Raw genomic sequence first — 22,178 nt, 5'->3', positions numbered from 1 at the left:
CTACTATCACCCTTGATAGTAGAAGGGTGATGACATAATCTGATAAAAAATTTACCAATTTATCAGATTATGTCATCACCCTTCTACTATCAAGGGTGATGACATAATCTGATAAATTGGTCAACTTTGACATCCAATTTAAAACCGGAAATGGCGAGAAAGACACAAAAAGACACTTGGTTCCACCCACCTTTTTATTTCGCAAGGATTATGAGTCATTTTTTCCACTTTTTTGGAAATGTTGCCCATTGTTCACAATCATTATGAGATTCAAGACGACAAAAGTTTTTTTTGTGTTTTTTTTGCGCTTTCCAACATAAAAATGGGCTTGTTCTAGGTAGCTAGCAATGCAGCTAATGGGAGCAATCAATTCTACCTCTAAATCACTTTAAAAATGCATTAAAAAACAGTCAACAATACTTCATTTACGTTCTTGTTATTGTAAGAGCAAACACTGAGGAACTCTTTTTCTAGCGTACTAACTAGGGCTGCGAATCTTTGGGTGTCCCACGATTTGATTCAATATCGATTCTTGGGGTCACGATTCGATTCAAAATCGAATTTTTTTCGATTCAACGCGATTCTCGATTCAAAAAGGATATTTTCCCGATTCAAAAGGATTGTCTATTGATTGAATACATAGGATTTCAGCAGGATCTACCCCAGTCTGCTGACATGCAAGCAGAGTAAAAAGCTTTTATAATTGTAAAGGACAATGTTTTATCAACTGATTGCAATAATGTACATTTGTTTGAACTATTAAATGAAGCAAAAATATGACTTATTTTATCTTTGTGAAAATATTGGACACAGTGTGTTGTCAAGCTTATGAGATGTGATGCAAGTGTAAGCCACTGTGACACTATTGTTCTTTTTTATTATAAATGTGTAATGATAATGTCAATGAGGGATTTTTAATCACAAATTGTAACTAATATTGATACTGTTGTTGATAATATTCATTTTTGTTTCACTACTTTTGTTTTGTTGTGTGTGGTGTTTGTGTCTCCTCTCAATTGCTCTGTTTATTGCACTTCTGAGTGTTGCTGGCTTGGCTTTGCTTTTGGAATTGGATTGCATTGTTATGGTATTGCTGTGTATTGTTTTGTTGGATTGATTAATTTAAAACAAATAAAATAAATTACAAAAAAAAAAAATTTAAATTAAAAAAATTAAATCGATTTAAAAAAAATGAAAATCGATTCTGAATCGTTCGAAAAATGGCTAATTCATTTTGAGTGGGGAAAATGCAAAAAAAAAAGGAATTATAGAAAATCCGGGAGATTTTTTTTTTTTAATTGCTGAAGTAGAGCACATAATTCCTGAACAGGCTGAATATTTTGAAGTTGGAACAGTTTGAATCGGATCAAAAATGTGGGAATTGTGGAACTTTGAAGAATGTCCCATTGATTTCAAAGGGAATTTCAAAAAAATTGTGAATTTTGGGAAAACGGGAATTTTTTGAAAATGGTAATAAACTTGAATGGTCTGAATGAGATGAAATGGTTGGTGTTGAAATTTTTCAAATCGGTTGGAAAATGTTGAAGTAGTAACATGTTGAATTGAGAAATGGTATTACGGAATTTCGGGAAAACCGGGAATGTTTCCAGTTCAAAAAACAACTTTGTTTTTTGTCCTCATTAAGAGGAATGTTTTGACCTTGAAAAATGTCGAAGGAGTAGTCACCAGAAAAAAGGGTGGAAATAGGGCTTTGGAAAAGCAGGAATTCTGGAAAATCCTGGAATTGTTTTTTTTAACTTGGAAAAATAATAGTAAAAATTTCCAGAAGGGTGGAATGTGTTGAAGGTGGAATGGTTTGAATAGGTTGGAAAATGTGGAAATGGTGAAAATTTGAAAAATGGCCAATTCATTTTGAATGGGGAAAAATGTCCCGGAAAACCTGGAATTCTGGGAAAGCCCGCGATTCCCAAATAGGTTGAACAGTTTGAAGTTGGAACGCTTTGAATCGGGTGAAAAATGTGTAAGGTAGAGCGCGCCAAAATATAGACAAGAAGAAGAATAAATAGATGAATTTTGGTGTAGAAAAGCATGTGTGAATGCTTTGGAGCGTTCACACAATGAACTGAAAATACTTGATACAAATATGAAATGTAGGCCTTACAGGAGGAACAGTGTGGTTTTCGTCCTGGTCGTGGAACTGTGGACCAGCTCTATACTCTCGGCAGGGTCCTTGAGGGTGCATGGGAGTTTGCCCAACCAGTCTACATGTGTTTTGTGGACTTGGAGAAGGCATTCGACCGTGTCCCTCGGGAAGTCCTGTGGGGAGTGCTCGGAGAGTATGGGGTATCGGACTGTCTGATTGTGGCAGTCCGCTCCCTGTATGCTCAGTGCCAGAGCTTGGTCCGCATTGCCGGCAGTAAGTCGGACACGTTTCCAGTGAGGGTTGGACTCCGCCAAGGCTGCCCTTTGTCACTGATTCTGTTCATAACTTTTATGGACAGAATTTCTAGGTGCAGTCAGGGCGTTGAGGGGATCTGGTTTGGTGGCTGCAGGATTAGGTCTCTGCTTTTTGCAGATGATGTGGTCCTGATGGCTTCATCTGGCCAGGATCTTCAGCTCTCACTGGATCGGTTCGCAGCCGAGTGTGAAGCGACTGGGATGAGAATCAGCACCTCCAAGTCCGAGTCCATGGTTCTCGCCCGGAAAAGGGTGGAGTGCCATCTCCGGGTTGGGGAGGAGATCTTGCCCCAAGTGGAGGAGTTCAAGTACCTCGGAGTCTTGTTCACGAGTGAGGGAAGAGTGGATCGTGAGATCGACAGGCGGATCGGTGCGGCGTCTTCAGTAATGCGGACGCTGTATCGATCCGTTGTGGTGAAGAAGGAGCTGAGCCGGAAGGCAAAGCTCTCAATTTACCGGTCGATCTACGTTCCCATCCTCACCTATGGTCATGAGCTTTGGGTCATGACCGAAAGGACAAGATCACGGGTACAAGCGGCCGAAATGAGTTTCCTCCGCCGGGTGGCGGGGCTCTCCCTTAGAGATAGGGTGAGAAGCTCTGCCATCCGGGGGGAGCTCAAAGTAAAGCCGCTGCTCCTCCACATCGAGAGGAGCCAGATGAGGTGGTTCGGGCATCTGGTCAGGATGCCACCCGAACGCCTCCCTAGGGAGGTGTTTAGGGCACGTCCGACCGGTAGGAGGCCGCGGGGAAGACCCAGGACACGTTGGGAAGACTATGTCTCCCGGCTGGCCTGGGAACGCCTCGGGGTCCCACAGGAAGAGCTGGATGAAGTGGCTGGGGAGAGGGAAGTCTGGGCTTCCCTGCTTAGGCTGCTGCCCCCGCGACCCGACCTCGGATAAGCGGAAGAAGATGGATGGATGGATGGCCTTACAGTAAGGAAGTTTTATTATAATTGTATCACACCGGGAGTGACACTAGATTTATTCATCAGTTTACAGTTTAAATGGATCACATTCAAATATCGTGTGTTTGATTCATTTATGACATGTTTTATTTCTAATTCCTTTTAGTTAACAGCTGAGATTGTTGTTGTACAACTCTTATGGTAATATACGCTAGTTAATTGGGGGATATGGTGTGCTTGTCTAAATACATAACATAGAGTCCTGTGTTGGCGTAATGGGGTTGTTGTTGGGGGCCTCACCCCAGCTTTGTCACACCCATGCAAAGATTAGCATCAAATAAACATGCCATTGTGTTTCCTTGCTGGAAAATACATAGCCAACCTTTTCGTAATCTGATCAAGAACATAACATAAACCAATTACATCAAATCTACTTAAAATGAGCCGCTGGCACATTGCATAAGCCCGAAGAACTTTGACATGCTCCTAAAATGTGCACACATTGCTAAGAAATGTACAGTACGTCTTAGCGCAGGCTGATGTGAATTTTGTTTGAACAAGGTACATCAAAGTCTAAACATGGCAGTACTCTGGGAAGCGCTACAGGTGCATTAAAACCAAGACAAACAGGCTAAAGAACAGCTTCTTCCCCAGGGCCATAACCATCCTGAACGGACTGCCCCATTGTCCCTCATAACTGCCCTCTCTTCGGTGCAATAACCCATTCCACCAACCACCCTGTTTTTTTCATGTACATATTCATTTCACCCTATACAGGTAAAAGCCAGTAAATTAGAATATTTTGAAAAACTTGATTTATTTCAGTAATTGCATTCAAAAGGTGTAACTTGTACATTATATTTATTCATTGCACACAGACTGATGCATTCAAATGTTTATTTCATTTAATTTTGATGATTTGAAGTGGCAACAAATGAAAATCCAAAATTCCGTGTGTCACAAAATTAGAATATTACTTAAGGCTAATACAAAAAAGGGATTTTTAGAAATGTTGGCCAACTGAAAAGTATGAAAATGAAAAATATGAGCATGTACAATACTCAATACTTGGTTGGAGCTCCTTTTGCCTCAATTACTGCGTTAATGCGGCGTGGCATGGAGTCGATGACATGGCACCCCAAACCATCACCCAACCATGCAAATTTTGCATTTCCTTTGGATCCACGTTGCCTGAAGTCTAGTGTAAAGTTTCCACCATCAGTGATGGTTTGGGGTGCCATGTCATCTGCTGGTGTCGGTCCACTCTGTTTCCTGAGATCCAGGGTCAACGCAGCCGTCTACCAGCAAGTTTTAGAGCACTTCATGCTTCCTGCTGCTGACCTGCTCTATGGAGATGGAGATTTCAAGTTCCAACAGGACTTGGCGCCTGCACACAGCGCAAAATCTACCCGTGCCTGGTTTACGGACCATGGTATTTCTGTTCTAAATTGGCCCGCCAACTCCCCTGACCTTAGCCCCATAGAAAATCTGTGGGGTATTGTGAAAAGGAAGATGCAGAATGCCAGACCCAAAAACGCAGAAGAGTTGAAGGCCACTATCAGAGCAACCTGGGCTCTCATAACCCCTGAGCAGTGCCAGAAACTCATCGACTCCATGCCACGCCGCATTAACGCAGTAATTGAGGCAAAAGGAGCTCCAACCAAGTATTGAGTATTGTACATGCTCATATTTTTAATTTTCATACTTTTCAGTTGGCCAACATTTCTAAAAATCCCTTTTTTGTATTAGCCTTACACAATATTCTAATTTTGTGACACACGGAATTTTGGATTTTCATTTGTTGCCACTTCAAATCATCAAAATTAAATGAAATAAACATTTGAATGCATCAGTCTGTTTGCAATGAATAAATATAATGTACAAGTTACACCTTTTGAATGCAATTACTGAAATAAATCAAGTTTTTCAAAATATTCTAATTTACTGGCTTTTACCTGTATTCATTGCACTTCTATATTTTTTATATTTTTATATATTTACACATTGTTTTTCTAGCATGCACACATCGCACTGTATGGAATGGCCTCAATCTCGTTACCTTGCGTAATGACAATAAAGCTGATTCTGATTCTGATTCTGAGCAAGAGGACTTACCTCAGTAACATTAGTCTTCTCTGTGCCCTTTAAGCCCTTAAAAAGGAGGAGAGGATACTGGAAACTCAGGAACGCTAAGCAAGCTATCTGGGGGAGGCTTGCAAACAGTGAGTAGTGCTTATGTATCTGGAGAGAAAAAAAGAGAGAATAGTTTGCATTATTCAACCACCATGTTGGATGCCCGTAGAGTAGTACACACAATGAAGCCTGTGAACAATTTCCCTTGTGGATCATTAAAGTCTAAGTATTCTTACTTTTAGCTGCACATACTTGTCAACATTTGCATTTTTAAATATTTGAAATTTCCCAGTAAAATGGGAAAAAGAGATTTTAATTGTAAATCAAAACACAAAAGGATATTATTGTGAAGAGATTGGCTCACAATTTGTTTTCCTTTGTGTGATGTGCTAAAATCAAATCTTACAAAAAGCATACATTTCTTCTTTCAAATCGTATAATAGGACTCCTTAAAAAGCCTCCTCTTTGTCAGGATGTTTACATACCGTATTTTCCGCACTATTAGTCGCACCTAAAAACCACAAATTTACTCAAAAGCTGACAGTGCGGCTTATAACCCGGTGCGCTTTATATATGGATAAATATTAAGATTCATTTTCATAAAGTTTCGGTCTCGCAACTTCGGTAAACAGCCGCCATCTTTTTTCCCGGTAGAACAGGAAGCGCTTCTTCTTCTACGCAAGCAACCGCCAAGGTAAGCACCCGCCCCCATAGAACAGGAAGCGCTTCTTCTTCTACTGTAAGCAACCACCCGCCCGCGTAGAAGAAGAAAAAGGGCGCGGATATTACGTTTCATTTCCTTTGTGTGTTTACATCTGTAAAGACCACAAAATGGCTCCTACTAAGCGACCGGGATCCGGTTCATGAAAAGACGCAATCTCTCCATCCGCACACGGATTACTATTTCACAGCAACTGATATTCCTGTGAACCGCACTGTGGATACAACGGGAGCACGTACGGTGAATATTCGCACCACAGGGAATGAGAAGTCATCCTTCACTGTGGTTCTAGCTTGCCATGCTAATGGCCAGAAACTTCCACCCATGGTGATATTCAAAAGGAAGACCTTGCCAAAAGAGACCTTTCCAGCCGGCGTCATCATAAAAGCTAACTCGAAGGGATGGATGGATGAAGAAAAGATGAGCGAGTGGTTAAGGTAAGTTTAAGTTTACGCGAAGAGGCCGGGTGGCTTTTTTCACGCAGCTCTGTCCATGTTGATATACGTATGTTTGTGATTGCACATTTGCGTACATTTTGGGAGTTGTTAGAACGCTGGTTTTTAATATATTATTAAAGTTTGACTGACCTATCTGACTGTTTTTTTGACATTCCTTTAGCGCAGTTAGATGCGGCTTACAACACCGGGCGGCTTATAGGTGGACAAAGTTTTGAAATATGCCGTTCATTGAAGGCGCGGCTTATAACCCAGGGCGCCTTATGGTGCGGAAAATACGGTAAGTGTTTCTTCATGTTTTACATGTATTTGGCGCTGTCTACTGCAGTGTTTTTCAACCGTTTTTGAGCCAAGGCACATTTTTTTCATAAAAAAAAAATACGGAGGCACACCACCAGCAGAAAAGGTTAAACAATGAAACTCCACCAGGCTGTCGTGCCTTATTTTGAGTTTGTTGTTGTTTCCTGTGTGTTGTGCTTTAGTTCTTGTCTTGCGCTGTTATTTTGGTGACCCTTCCTGTTTTGTTGGTGTTCTCCTGTAGCAGCTTCACGCCTTCCTTTGAGTGCTATTGCCCGCACCTGCTTTGTTTTCGCAATCAAGACTCTTTAAGTTGTGCGTACGCTATCCTTCTATGTGGGGACATTGTTGATTGTCATGTCATGTATGGGATGTGCTTTGTGGACATCCTCTTTGCTCCACACGCTGTAAGTTTTTGCTGTCGTCCAGCATTCTGTGTTTGTTGACTTTGTAGCCAGTTCAGTTTTACTTATGTTTTACATAGCCATTCCTATGCTTCAGTGCCTTTTCCTAGCGGGACATGCCTTGTTATTTTTTGGTTTAAGCGTTACATACCTTTTTACCTGCACGCTGTCTCTCGCTGTGCTCTGCATATTGGGATCACGACAAACCATCCTCGACGCGTTCCGACTTCTACAAAGCAATGAACTACCTGCTGCCACCTACTGGTATGGAGTATTACAAGATTACCCTGCCAAGCTCTACACAGCACAGGCACTAGACAACAGCACATTATTATGATTATTGATTTGCAAAAAATATTTTTTGGACCAATTAGGTGAAGTTCTACTTCTATTTCTGGGGCTGAGGTTGCTGAGGTAGTTAAAAAGCTCCTCGGTGGCAAGGCCCCGGGGGTGGATGAGATCCGTCCGGAGTTCCTTAAGGCTCTGGATGCTGTGGGGCTGTCTTGGTTGACAAGACTCTGCAGCATCGCGTGGACATCGGGGGCGGTACCTCTGGATTGGCAGACCGGGGTGGTGGTTCCTCTCTTTAAGAAGGGGAACCGGAGGGTGTGTTCTAACTATCGTGGGATCACACTCCTCAGCCTTCCCCGTAAGGTCTATTCGGGTGTACTGGAGAGGAGGCTAAGCCAGATAGTCGAACCTCGGATTCAGGAGGAACAGTGTGGTTTTCGTCCTGGTCGTGGAACTGTGGACCAGCTCTATACTCTCGGCAGGGTCCTTGAGGGTGCATGGGAGTTTGCCCAACCAGTCTACATGTGTTTTGTGGACTTGGAGAAGGCATTCGACCGTGTCCCTCGGGAAGTCCTGTGGGGAGTGCTCAGAGAGTATGGGGTATCGGACTGTCTGATTTTGACGGTCCGCTCCCTGTATGATCAGTGCCAGAGCTTGGTCCGCATTGCCGGCAGTAAGTCGGACACGTTTCCAGTGAGGGTTGGACTCCGCCAAGGCTGCCCTTTGTCACCGATTCTGTTCATAACTTTTATGGACAGAATTTCTAGGCGCAGTCAAGGCGTTGAGGGGATCTGGTTTGGTGGCTGCAGGATTAGGTCTCTGCTTTTTGCAGATGATGTGGTCCTGATGGCTTCATCTGGCCAGGATCTTCAGCTCTCGCTGGATCGGTTCGCAGCAACTGGGATGAGAATCAGCACCTCCAAGTCCGAGTCCATGGTTCTCGCCCGGAAAAGGGTGGAATGCCATCTTCGGGTTGCGGAGGAGACCCTGCCCCAAGTGGAGGAGTTCAAGTACCTCGGAGTCTTGTTCACGAGTGAGGGAAGAGTGGATCGTGAGATCGGTGCGGCATCTTCAGTAATGCGGACGCTGTATCGATCCGTTGTGGTGAAGAAGGAGCTGAGCCGGAAGGCAAAGCTCTCGATTTACCGGTCGATCTACGTTCCCATCCTCACCTATGGTCATGAGCTTTGGGTTATGACCGAAAGGACAAGATCACGGGTACAAGCGGCCCAAATGAGTTTCCTCCGCCGGGTGGCAGGGCTCTCCCTTAAAGATAGGGTGAGAAGCTCTGTCATCCGGGAGGAGCTCAAAGTAAAGCCGCTGCTCCTCCACATCGAGAGGAGCCAGATGAGGTGGTTCGGGCATCTGGTCAGGATGCCACCCGAACGCCTCCCTCGGGAGGTGTTTAGGGCACGTCCGACCGGTAGGAGGCCACGGGGAAGACCCAGGACACGTTGGGAAGACTATGTCTCCCGGCTGGCCTGGGAACGCCTCGGGATCCCCCGGGAGGAGCTGGACGAAGTGGCTGGGGAGAGGGAAGTCTGGGCTTCTCTGCTTAGGCTGCTGCCCCCGCGACCCGACCTCAGATAAGCGGAAGAAGATGGATGGATGGATGGATAGGTGAAGTTGCATAATTTCCCACGGCACACCAGACAATATCTCACGGCACACTAGTGTGCCGCGGCACAGTGGTTGAAAATCACTGGTCTACTGTATTTGATTGAATCAGGACCGGAGAGGAATTGTTGACCTCCATAGAGAATACAAACATGGTATTGGGAAAACAACGGAAAAGAAGTGAAAAATATGGGAGTTTCCTGGGAAAAATAAGAGGGTTTAGAGGTATGGTTTGGCAACAAGGACGCACAAGCTGAGGCAGACATCAATTTGGATTTTAAAAGAGTTGTTTGTCAGATATGACTTCAAAAAGTTGAAGGGTGTGTCTCTTAAACCCACACATTGTTCCAAGCATCTGATGAGAGTTGCATGATCTACTGTGTGGAATGCACTAGTTCAGGGGTCGGCAACCCAAAATGTTGAAAGAGCTATATTGGACCAAAAATACAAAAACAAATCTGTCTGGAGCCACAAACAATTAAAAGCCATATTACATACAAATAGTGTGTCATGAGATATAAATTGAATTAAGAGGACTTAAAGGAAACTAAATGACCTCAAATATAGCTACAAATGAGGCATAATGATGCAATATGTACATATAGCTAGCCTAAATAGCATGTTAGCATCGATTAGCTTGCAGTCATGCAGTGACCAAATATGTCTGATTAGCACTCCACACAAGTCAATAACATCAACAAAACTCACCTTTGTGGATTCATGCACAACATTAAAAGTTTGGTGGACAACATGAGACAGAAAAAGAAGTGTCATAAAACACGTCCTAGAAAGTCGCAGAAAGTTATACATGTAAACAAACTAAGGTGAGTTCAAGGACCGCCAAAATTAGTAGGACAAAACGACGCTCCCCAAATACTCGAATCAGTGAAGCATGTTTATTATAAACAGTGTGCTTTATAACAATTAGGGAGGTTTGTGTCATGTTTGTCCTCCTACAGAAACCATATTAAAACAAAAAATTATTTTTTTTCCCCTCAACTTTTTCCATTTTTCATACATTTTTGAAAAAGCTCCAGAGAGCCACTAGGGCGGCGCTAAAGAGCCGCATGCGGCTCTAGAGCCGCGGGTTGCCGACCCCTGGTCTAGTTAGATCTAAAATAATTCAAATGGCAGAATCGCCAGAGTCAGTGGATATTAAAAGGTCGTTGAAACCCTTTAAAGGTATTGTATTGTTTTTATCCAATACAGGTAAAAGCCAGTAAATTAGAATATTTTGAAAAACTTGATTTATTTCAGTAATTGCATTCAAAAGGTGTAACTTGTACATTATATTTATTCATTGCACACAGACTGATGCATTCAAATGTTTATTTCATTTAATTTTGATGATTTGAAGTGGCAACAAATGAAAATCCAAAATTCCGTGTGTCACAAAATTAGAATATTACTTAAGGCTAATACAAAAAAGGGATTTTTAGAAATGTTGGCCAACTGAAAAGTATGAAAATGAAAAATATGAGCATGTACAATACTCAATACTTGGTTGGAGCTCCTTTTGCCTCAATTACTGCGTTAATGCGGCGTGGCATGGAGTCGATGAGTTTCTGGCACTGCTCAGGTGTTATGAGAGCCCAGGTTGCTCTGATAGTGGCCTTCAACTCTTCTGCGTTTTTGGGTCTGGCATTCTGCATCTTCCTTTTCACAATACCCCACAGATTTTCTATGGGGCTAAGGTCAGGGGAGTTGGCGGGCCAATTTACAACAGAAATACCATGGTCCGTAAACCAGGCACGGGTAGATTTTGCGCTGTGTGCAGGCGCCAAGTCCTGTTGGAACTTGAAATCTCCATCTCCATAGAGCAGGTCAGCAGCAGGAAGCATGAAGTGCTCTAAAACTTGCTGGTAGACGGCTGCGTTGACCCTGGATCTCAGGAAACAGAGTGGACCGACACCAGCTGGACTGCTGCTGAGTGGTCCAAAGTCATGTTTTCTGATGAAAGCAAATTTTGCATTTCCTTTGGAAATCGAGGTCCCAGAGTCTGGAGGAAGACAGGAGAGGCACAGGATCCACGTTGCCTGAAGTCTAGTGTAAAGTTTCCACCATCAGTGATGGTTTGGGGTGCCATGTCATCTGCTGGTGTCGGTCCACTCTGTTTCCTGAGATCCAGGGTCAACGCAGCCGTCTACCAGCAAGTTTTAGAGCACTTCATGCTTCCTGCTGCTGACCTGCTCTATGGAGATGGAGATTTCAAGTTCCAACAGGACTTGGCGCCTGCACACAGCGCAAAATCTACCCGTGCCTGGTTTACGGACCATGGTATTTCTGTTCTAAATTGGCCCGCCAACTCCCCTGACCTTAGCCCCATAGAAAATCTGTGGGGTATTGTGAAAAGGAAGATGCAGAATGCCAGACCCAAAAACGCAGAAGAGTTGAAGGCCACTATCAGAGCAACCTGGGCTCTCATAACACCTGAGCAGTGCCAGAAACTCATCGACTCCATGCCACGCCGCATTAACGCAGTAATTGAGGCAAAAGGAGCTCCAACCAAGTATTGAGTATTGTACATGCTCATATTTTTCATTTTCATACTTTTCAGTTGGCCAACATTTCTAAAAATCCCTTTTTTGTATTAGCCTTAAGTAATATTCTAATTTTGTGACACACGGAATTTTGGATTTTCATTTGTTGCCACTTCAAATCATCAAAATTAAATGAAATAAACATTTGAATGCATCAGTCTGTGTGCAATGAATAAATATAATGTACAAGTTACACCTTTTGAATGCAATTACTGAAATAAATCAAGTTTTTCCAAAATATTCTAATTTACTGGCTTTTACCTGTATATTTCTTACCTAAAAGGCATGTTACATGTACAAATTGCACTGTTTTTGGGGAGGGGCCAAGCACCAATCAACATTTTAAGTTCCTTTCAATGAGAGACGATGTGAGATACAAGTGTTTTTCTAGAAGATCCATTCTAGAACCATTTACAGAAAGCTAATAAGTTGAGGTGGTTTGCAGCAAGTATTTAGTGCATTCAACTTTTCTGAAGCAGCTCCTCTCTGTTGACAAAGGGCTGCGATGAATAGTTCTTTTCTTCAAGTACATTCTATGGTCTGTGCTGATGAGTAACGCTCTGTCTTGCAGATTATCTCAGCTCTGCAGCATCGGTGGCATTAAAAGAAAAGCCACCATTACAAAATATGTAATAAAACCCGGATGCCACTGAGACACACTAAAGTGATTAAGTGTGACGAAGCCTCTTGATTAAGACCACCAGACAGTGGAACTAATTGCTTTGAGTCAGAAAACCATTCATTTCATATAAAAAAATATAAAAATAATACAAATACGTATGAGGCACAAACAGATTACATCTCAGGCAGCCACAGGCTGATATTAATCATTTTAAATCACATTTCATTCTGTGTACGATAACACTGATCATTACCATTAAAGGGTTTTCCTACCAGAACAAATGAGTTTTCCCCGCATTTATCTTCAGTGAAACACTTTGACTAAATGAACAATGTTGACAGTGATCTATGCATACCTGTGGTGTTTTGGGGCAATCTATCTTCTGCCAAACCAGGATGCTAAAGTGTGTCCATGACAAAAGGCTACCAAGAACGTAGCCCAGTTTATTATGCAAGGTGCCACATGCCAGGAGAGGGTAGTAAAGTGCGGGGTAGAAGAAAACACCCAGGATTATCCAGTTCTCTGCGGATGCAACACACAACGTTCATCAGCCAGTTTATTAGGCACACCAACATAATCTACCTATACAGAAACTGGATTAAATATCACATCTTTCCAAATACACAGCACATCCAGAAAGTATTGACAACACTTCACTTTTTCCACATTTTGTCATGTTACAGCCTTATTCCAAAATGCAATTAATGTATTTTTGTCCTCAACATTCTACAGAGAATACCCCACAATGACAATGTGGAAAGTTTCTTTTAAATTACTGCATATTTACTAAAACCAAAAATCAATACTTTGTTGATGCACCTTTGGCAACAATTACAGCATCAAGTATTTTTGAATAATATTCACTATTTAACAATATGTAGAACAGCACAATTTACCGTATTTTCTGGACTATAAGGCGCACTTAAAATAATTTTCTTTTCTCAAAACGCGAGAGTGCGCCTTGTAACCCGGTGCGCCTAATGTAAGGAATATGTTTGGTTGAGCTTACCCACCTCGAAGCTATTTTATTTGGTACATGGTGTAATGATAAGTGTGACCAGTAGATGGCAGTCAAACATAAGAGATAAGTGTAGGCTGCAATATGATGGCATTGAAAAAATAGAACATTACACACGGCGCTCAAAAATCTATCAAAATGTTTTAGTACGATTTTGGTAAGCTATGAAGCATATAATATTGTTTCGCAATATTATGCTAAAGCAACTTTCCTTACCTTCTGGTACCTGCTGATCTGTATTTGGGATCTGCATAAATCCGGAAAAATTGCGCCCGTCCACGCCGACGCCATAGTCGATAAGCTTCTTCTTTTTCTCTATCTTCTTGTTATGTGACACTCATCCTCCACTTTTGCCATTTCTAATATAAAGTAGTGTAAAGTTCTTACTTATATCTGTCAGTAAACTCACCATGAAAGCGCTAAAACATACCGGTGTAGTGACTTTACATTATTCACCCAAGGAACTTTAGTTATTGGAGAGTTCCGGTCGGACGTTTTTTCCCGGGACACATTTTCGGTGTTGTTTCCGGATGAGGAGATATGTGAATGTTATTAAAACAGTTAGCTCCATCTTTTGACACTTCTTCCACTCCCGTCCTTGCACGCTACACCGCTACAACAAAGATGCCGGGGAGAAGACGCTGTCCGAGTGGAGGCATATAAATAAGAGCGCCCACAAAACGGCGCATCCTGAAGAGACTGTCAGAAAGTGAGTTGAAGATGATGTGTAAAACATCATCTATGCAACATTTTGAGCAAAGAACCAGCATTACATGTTATGTAGACCACAAGGAAGTATTTTCCTTTAGAAAAAATAAATAATAATATGATTCCTTTAATGCGCCCATAATCCAGTGCGCCTAATATTTGAAAATAGATTTAAAAAATTGTCGTTCATCGGCAGTGCGCCTTATAATCCGGTGCGCCTTATAATCCGGAAAATACGGTACTGATACTGTGCTCCGTTATTTAGGTCAGTCAGGTGCAGTTCACTGTTGCTGACTACCATAATAATAACCATATTGTAGAATAATCCCCAGGCAACGCTTTTACTGTAAATAAGTTGTATTAGCTACTGAAAGCATGATTTCAGCAGCTTTTTGTTCATTTGGCATGTGTAAGATGTAGAGGTTCTGTTTTGGTGCCAAAGCCATTCTGAGTGGGGAGAGACCACACTGGTAAATCCTCTGTGCTAAACCTTGTGTTGTTTCAGGATTGTAAAAACTCTCACCAACGTTCAGTTAATTCTTATATAATTCCATTTCTGAAAAAAAAACAGCTTATCCAGTTCCTAATATGAAAATAGCCCTGCAAGGAAAGCAATGAAATGACATAACATAGTGAAAAACATCCTGAGTACAAGGTTCACTCCTAATCTAGCAGCATATATTATTGTCTTCTCGAACAGATTTATAGTGCGTGTACCACAGAAATGAAGACAACAAATGTTGGAGGGAAGTACAAAGATGACCTCACGTTTGTTCCCTGCCTCCGTGGTGAAGGGGAGAGGGTTTGGTGATACAACGAGTCCACAGAGTTTGCACAAGAGCACTCCAAACACGGCCACGGCCAGGCCCTTGTGCTGAGTATGGTCCAGGAAGTTGACCGGGCTGTGAAACCAAAGCGGAAAGGTATTTAGAGCTCGGGTGTGAGTGGCCTCACACGCAGCTGAGATGCTTATTGAGCAGACTTGATCAAAACAGTCCTTGACATTGCTGTTGGTAGCAGTCAATTAAACATAAGCAATAAGTAACGCCCAGTCCTGCAAAGTGTTTCACACAATTTAAATTCAAGTTGCTGCATAGTTTACTGTTACAGTGGGTCATACATGTTTTGAAGAAGAAATATAGAATCAAAAAGCATATTTTCATTGAACAACATACTCTAGACTTCAATTTTATCTGCAGGATTTGGATGTGTCATCTGTATCAACAGCTTCATTTTCAAAGACTGTTTATTAGAGATGCGCGGATAGGCAATTATTTCATCCGCAACCGCGTCAGAAAGTCGTCAACCATCCGCCATCCACCCGATGTAACGTTTGATCAGAACTACACCCGCCCACCATCCGCCCGTTGTTATATATCTAATATTAATAAAAAAAATTAAAAAAAGGGTGAAAACTACGCGAATTGCACCTTGTGCAGACAAGATTTTTCGATCGGACACGGAGGAATTAGCGATGTAAAAGACCACGTTGGGACAAAAAAACACAAGTCTAATGCCGTTGCTAGCGATACAAGTGGAAAACTTTCAACGTTTTTCGTCGCCCAAACAGATTCTTTGGATGTGATAAATGCCGAAGTTTTATTTACGGAGGCAATAATTGAGCATGGACTTCCAATCGCACTGGCTGATCACATGGGACAGTTAATAATGTAATGCAACCTTTAAAAATCATTACGCGGTGATCGCGATCCCAAAAATAAACTTTTCTTGCATGATAATGTCCAGAAAAATTCGCTTTATATTACTATAGAGTCCTTTTAACGAATGAGTTTGATGGTTTATCACAAACCTTAAATGAAAGAAGTCCTTTGTTCTCCTGCACCATGCATGCGCAATCCTGTCGGCTGTATTTCACAGCACGACATACTGTAAAAAGTGTTTATACTATTTATACTTTCAATTAACAAATTGAAGTCTTGTGAAAGGTTGACAGGATAACTGGCATTAACTGTCAAAATAATTTCAAACTATTGAAGTTAGCTTACAGAATAAACATGTCAATCAACCCATATGATTTTTGCTGTAATATTTTTGTTTTGAAAAGTCACTGTGACTGATAGAAAAGTGATGGTTTTAGCAACATTTTAACCTGTCTGAATGCTAATAGTCATTTTGCGTCGGGGGGCGAAGCCCTGAACCCTCCACCAGGACTTTGTCCTGGACCTACCGGGGCCTGCGGCCCTTGGACCCTGGCTACTAGGTTTTTCTGATTTAAAAGTTGGCAGGTATGGTGAGGTTATAAAGCTTTTGCCTGTTAAAGAAAGGAGAATGATCCAATGCACAGACATTCGCGTGCCACGCTGTCACGACCCAGACGCACACCAGTGCGCAATCATATGGGAGCCGCGCTGAGCGCACCTCCAAGCGCGTCTCGCTGCCGGCGACAGCCAGGTATGGGCCCGACGCTCCAGCGCCATCCATTTTCAGGGCTAGTTGATTCGGCAGGTGGGTTGTTACACACTCCTTAGCGGGTTCCGACTTCCATGGCCACCGTCCTGCTCTCTATATCAACCAGGGTGAGCCCCACCCCTTTCATGAGCGCACTACGCGCGGAGTGACCCCTGTTACGCGCCCCCGGCAACAGGCGTGGCAAGCAGGTAAGCTGCGCGGGCGGAGCGCGCGGAGTGACCCATGTTACGAGCCCCCGGCCACGGGGGTGGCGGGCAGGTAAGCTGCTTACCTGCTGCGCGTGACGCCGGCCGCGGCGAAAGCGGACGAGGCGGGGTGTCGGTGCGGTGGGCGCGGTAGTGACCCTGGACGTGCGTCGGGCCCTTCTCGCGGATCGCCTCAGCTACGGCTCCCGGTGGGGCCCTCTCGGGGGAAGGGGCCTCGGTCCCGGACCCCGGCGAGGCGTCCCTTCTCCGCTCCGTAAAAGTGTCCATCTCTTTTCTTTTTTTTTCTTCTGTTGTGGCATATGCAGCAGGTGCCTGCTCGTTTTTCGTATGTGGGTAACAACATTTAACTATGTATATATATTTCCCAATTGGTTTAACTGCCACCCGCAAAAAAAAAAAAAAAAAAAAAAATTAATCCGCCCGACCCGACCCGCGAGCGGATAAAATCTTAGTTTTTTTAATTTCATCCGCCCGATCCGCGGATAATCCGCGGACTCCGCGGTTGTGTCCGCAAACCGCGCATCTCTACTGTTTATCTTTCAAATCTAACCGGTTAATTTTTTTCCCTCGCAGATAAAGCATTAATGCCTCTGTGTACTTTTTTGTACTTTTGCCTATCGTTCACAATCATTATGAGAGACGAGAATAGAAAAGGTGTTTGAGTTTTCTTGCTTTGTAACATTTACAAATCGGCTCGTTCTCGGCGGCTAGCAATGCAGCCGATGGGAGCAAATCAATTTTTACCTCTAAATCCTTTTAAAAATGCATTCAAAAACCGTCAATACTTCATTTACGTTCCGAAACCCATAAAATAACCAAGCTGTAGCGATGTTATTGTAAGAGCGAACACTGACGAACTATTTTTCTATCGTAGTAACACATCGGCATTATCCATAAAAGCTAACTACGGCAAGAGATAAGCTAGCTTCTACAACAACACATTGAGTTTGCAATGCACAACACTGCTATACATACTTGCCAACCCTCCCGGATTTTCCGGGAGACTCCCGAAATTCAGCGCCTCTCCCGAAAACCTCCCGGGACAAATTTTCTCCCGAAAATCTCCCGAAATTCAGGCGGAGCTGGAGGCCACGCCCCCTCCCGCTCCATGCGGACCTGAGTGACGTGTTGACAGCCTGTTCTCACGTCCGCTTTCCCACAATATAAACAGCTAATGATCGAGGGAGAGTTCTTGGTTTCTTATGTGTGTTTATTGTTAGGCAGTTTCATTAACGTCCTCCCAGCGCGGCAACAACACACAACAACAGCAGTCAAGTTTTCGTCTACCGTAAAGCAGTTGGTCTGCCGTAAACAGCAATGTTGTGACACTTTTAAACAGGACAATACTGCCATCTACTGTACATGCATATGTGACCCACCCATAATGTGTCACATTTTTGTGTTGATTTATTTATTTTATTTTGTGGTTTGAATTCGTTTTTGGAGCTGTCATTACACATTTATCAGTATTCACATTGGTCAGTAGGAAGCAGTAGGGCGTTTCTTCCCAATTGAATGCTATCACCTGCACACCGGAAGTGTCTTGTCATTCTGATGAGCGCGACCAGTCTGTGAACAATTGAAACGTCCTGTGTGCTTTTTCCTCCTGTATAACAGGTTAGTTTTGGTGAATCAACTCACTGAATAATATCCATGTGATCTTTATAAGTTTAAGTACACATTCTGATGGTGGAGCCTAACTCTAAAGTGTTTGTGAGTTGTAGTTTGTATTTGTGAATGAATCCAGTGCACAGCTGCAGTAATCAATACAAAAAGGCGACGTGAGTGCGCAATGTTTATATGGGAACTTCTGATCCTAATTCAGACTCCCAAATTAGAGCTCCCGTCTTCTTATTGATTTTATAATGTATATTTGTATAATGTGTGTGTTCTGAAATAGTGACAGAGAATAGAACAAGGATGGACAATTCAACCCTTAACTCAACAATGAGTAGATGAGTGTTATGTGTGTGTATATGTGTAAATAAATGAACACTGAAATTCAAGTATTTCTTTTATTTATTTATATATATTCACATATACATATATATATATATATATATATAAATATATGTAATAAAAAAAAATATATAGCTAGAATTCACTGAAAGTCAAGTATTTCTTATATATATATATATATATATATCTTAACCACGCCCCCCGCCCCACCCCCGACCACGCCCCCCACCCCCCACCTCCCGAAATCGGAGGTCTCAAGGTTGGCAAGTATGGTGTTCTATCACATTTTAGCAAATCTTTGCACACAGACATTTCTCACCAATGACCGCAAGGACATTAGAGGTGTTGGGTGGTCCACTAATGCTGCATCCCATTATTACATATATTTGCTTTAAAAGTTATATCAAATTGGAAACCAGTGTGACAGCTATAAATATTGGCGAAAAAGATTGTTATTTCAAGATGGTGTTACGTAATCAAATGAAATACAAACTTTCTTCGAGCCTCACCTGAGTAAACCTGACAGTCCTTTCTGTCTGCTGCCCGCCTTTATGCGCCTGGCTAAAACTGCCAAGATCACCATGACGACGAGCTAGAGGAAGAGATGGATTATTAAGTGTTACATGCAGAGAATGTGAATTCCGTCAGACTTCACTGTGCTTGGGACAAAAAAAAGTGGATGACATTGATGGCACAAAAGGCAATACCTCGTTAGTGCTCCCTGTGGACGTGGCCTGAATGCAAAATCATTAGTCAAGATCATTGAGCAGTGAGAGTTTGGTGAACTATCATGACCTGGAACACATTGAGGAAACACCCCACAAAGGGAAGAATGCCTCGTGCTAAATTGGAGCTGTAATGACCAACATTATGAGCACCTATTTGTCAAAACAAGTCAAACATGAAATGAGCCTGAGGAAGTGCAGAAGAAAATGCTCTTTTTAGTTTAATGTCTATATTTATTTAAAAAAAAAAATGGGATTAACAATGGGATACACTATAATATGTTCGAGGCCCTCCTTACTTCCCAACAAACTCATTTTGGTTTGAAAACGATGTCTTTTTTCATTTTTCCACCTCTCACTTTAAAAACCCCTGGTACAAAACCTTACATGTTGGTTTACTTCAATTGTGGTTTGACAAACTCTGGTTAAGTCTACCTCACAGTGGAAGGCATTTGAGGCCCATTTTGAAGAATCAAATAAACAAAAATGGATCCAAGTTCCCAATTAAATAATTATTTCAAATTGAGACAAATCTCCTACTCTTTATAACACATTTGTCAATCAATCAATCAATCAATGTTTATTTATATAGCCCTAAATCACAAGTGTCTCAAAGGGCTGCACAAGCCACAACGACATCCTCGGTACAAAGCCCACATAAGGGCAAGGAAAAACTCACCCCAGTGGGATGTCGATGTGAATGACTATGAGAAACCTTGGAGAGGACCGCATATGTGGGTAACCCCCCCCCCTCTAGGGGAGACCGAAAGCAACGGATGTCGAGTGGGTCTGACATAATATTGTGAGAGTCCAGTCCATAGTGGATCCAACATAATAGTAAGAGTCCAGTCCATAGTGGGGCCAGCAGGACACCATCCCGAGCGGAAACGGGTCAGCAGCGCAGAGATGTTCCCAGCCGATGCACAGGCGAGCGGTCCACCCCGGGTCCCGACTCTGGACAGCCAGCACTTCATCCATGGCCACCGGACCTGTGCCCCCCCCCCCTCCACAAGGAAAAGGGGAGCAGAGGAGAAAAGAAAAAAAAACGGCAGATCAACTGGTCTAACAGGGGGGCTATTTAAAGGCTAGAGTATACAAATGAGTTTTAAGATGGGACTTAAATGCTTCTACTGAGGTAGCATCTCTAATTGTTACCGGGAGGGCATTCCATAGTACTGGAGCCCCAATAGAAAACGCTCTATAGCCCGCAGACTTTTTTTGGGCTCTGGGAATCACTAATAAGCCGGAGTTCTTTGAAGGCAGATTTCTTGCCGGGACATATGGTACAATGCAATCGACAAGATAGGACGGAGCTAGACCGTGTAGTATTTTATACGTAAGTAGTAAAACCTTAAAGTCACATCTTAAGTGCACAGGAAGCCAGTGCAGGTGAGCCAGTATAGGTATATATACATGTATATAAAGGTATATACAGTATAGGCGTAATATGATCAAACTTTCTTGTTCTTGTCAAAAGTCTAGCAGCCGCATTTTGTACCAATTGTAATCTTTTAATGCTAGACATAGGGAGACCCGAAAATAATACGTTACAGTAGTCGAGACGAGACGTAACGAACGCATGAATAATGATCTCAGCGTCGCTAGTGGATAAAATAGAACGAATTTTAGCGATATTACGGAGATGAAAGAAGGCCGTTTTAGTAACACTCTTAATGTGTGACTCAAAGGAGAGAGTTGGGTGGAAGATAATACCCAGATTCTTTACTGATTCGCCTTGTGTAATTGTTTGGTTGTCAAATGTTAAGGTGGTATTTTTAAATAAATGTCGGTGTTTAGCAGGACCGATAATTAGCATTTCCGTTTTCTTGGCGTTGAGTTGCGAGAAGTTAGCGGACATCCATTGTTTAATTTCATTAAGACACGCCTCCAGCTGACTACAATCCGGCGTGTTGGTCAGCTTTAGGGGCATGTAGAGTTGGCTGTCATCAGCATAGCAATGAAAGCTAACACCGTATTTGCGTATGATGTCACCTAGCGGCAGCATGTAAAGACTAAAGAGTGCAGGGCCAAGAACCGAACCCTGAGGAACTCCGCACGTTACCTTAACATAGTCCGAGGTCACATTATTATGGGAGACGCATTGCATCCTGTCAGTAAGATAAGAGTTAAACCACGACAAGGCTAAGTCTGACATACCAATACGTGTTTTGATACGCTCTAATAAAATATTATGATCGACGGTATCGAAAGCAGCGCTAAGATCAAGAAGCAGCAACATAGATGACTCATCATTAGTAAAATTAGGGGTGTAAAATTATCACTTTAATTATGATTAATTAATTACAATCACTGCGATGAGGTGGCTACTTGTCCAGGGTGTACCCCGCTTTAGGCCCGAATGCAGCTGAGATAGGCTCCAGCACCCCTCGCCACCCCAAAAGGGACAAGTGGTAGAAAATGGATGGATAATTACAATCAAATTTAGCGCATTATGTTTTTTAATCGTGTTCACCTCATTTTTAATTGTCTCTGTATGTCTGTGAGTTGCCTGGCTCTCGTGTGCTTGATCGTGAGGAAAAACACGACCGCCATGCGGCACAAAGATAATACGCAGCCACAGCGAAAAAGAAGCTTCACTCTGTCACAAAACTTAGCTGGTGACTTTAAATGGTGAAGGATAGGATAAATTATACTGCTCATTGCTCAGCTGGTCAACACTCATGTCAGTGATGTGAGATATCAGATATTTGGTATGATTGTCTTGTTTA

General features: G+C 42.6%; 1 protein-coding gene across 1 annotated transcript in view; it reads right to left on the bottom strand.

Moving 5' to 3' along the window:
* The window catches only part of stra6 (signaling receptor and transporter of retinol STRA6), a 112,258-nt gene that overhangs the window by 50,608 nt on the left and 39,472 nt on the right, over nt 1-22,178 (bottom strand). Inside the window, exons 4-7 of the mRNA XM_061969453.2 lie at nt 19,234-19,316; nt 14,898-15,031; nt 12,759-12,925; nt 5,439-5,564 (exon numbers count right to left, since the gene is read on the bottom strand). Of these exons, the coding sequence (XP_061825437.2) occupies nt 5,439-5,564; nt 12,759-12,925; nt 14,898-15,031; nt 19,234-19,316 (510 nt within the window). The remainder of the gene's footprint in view (nt 1-5,438; nt 5,565-12,758; nt 12,926-14,897; nt 15,032-19,233; nt 19,317-22,178) is intronic.

This window comes from Nerophis lumbriciformis, linkage group LG10 (genome assembly GCF_033978685.3).
Source record: "Nerophis lumbriciformis linkage group LG10, RoL_Nlum_v2.1, whole genome shotgun sequence".
NCBI classification, from domain to species: Eukaryota; Metazoa; Chordata; class Actinopteri; order Syngnathiformes; family Syngnathidae; genus Nerophis; species Nerophis lumbriciformis.
The sequence above is the reverse complement of the archived record's forward strand: the minus strand, read 5'-3'. Positions and strand labels throughout refer to the sequence as shown.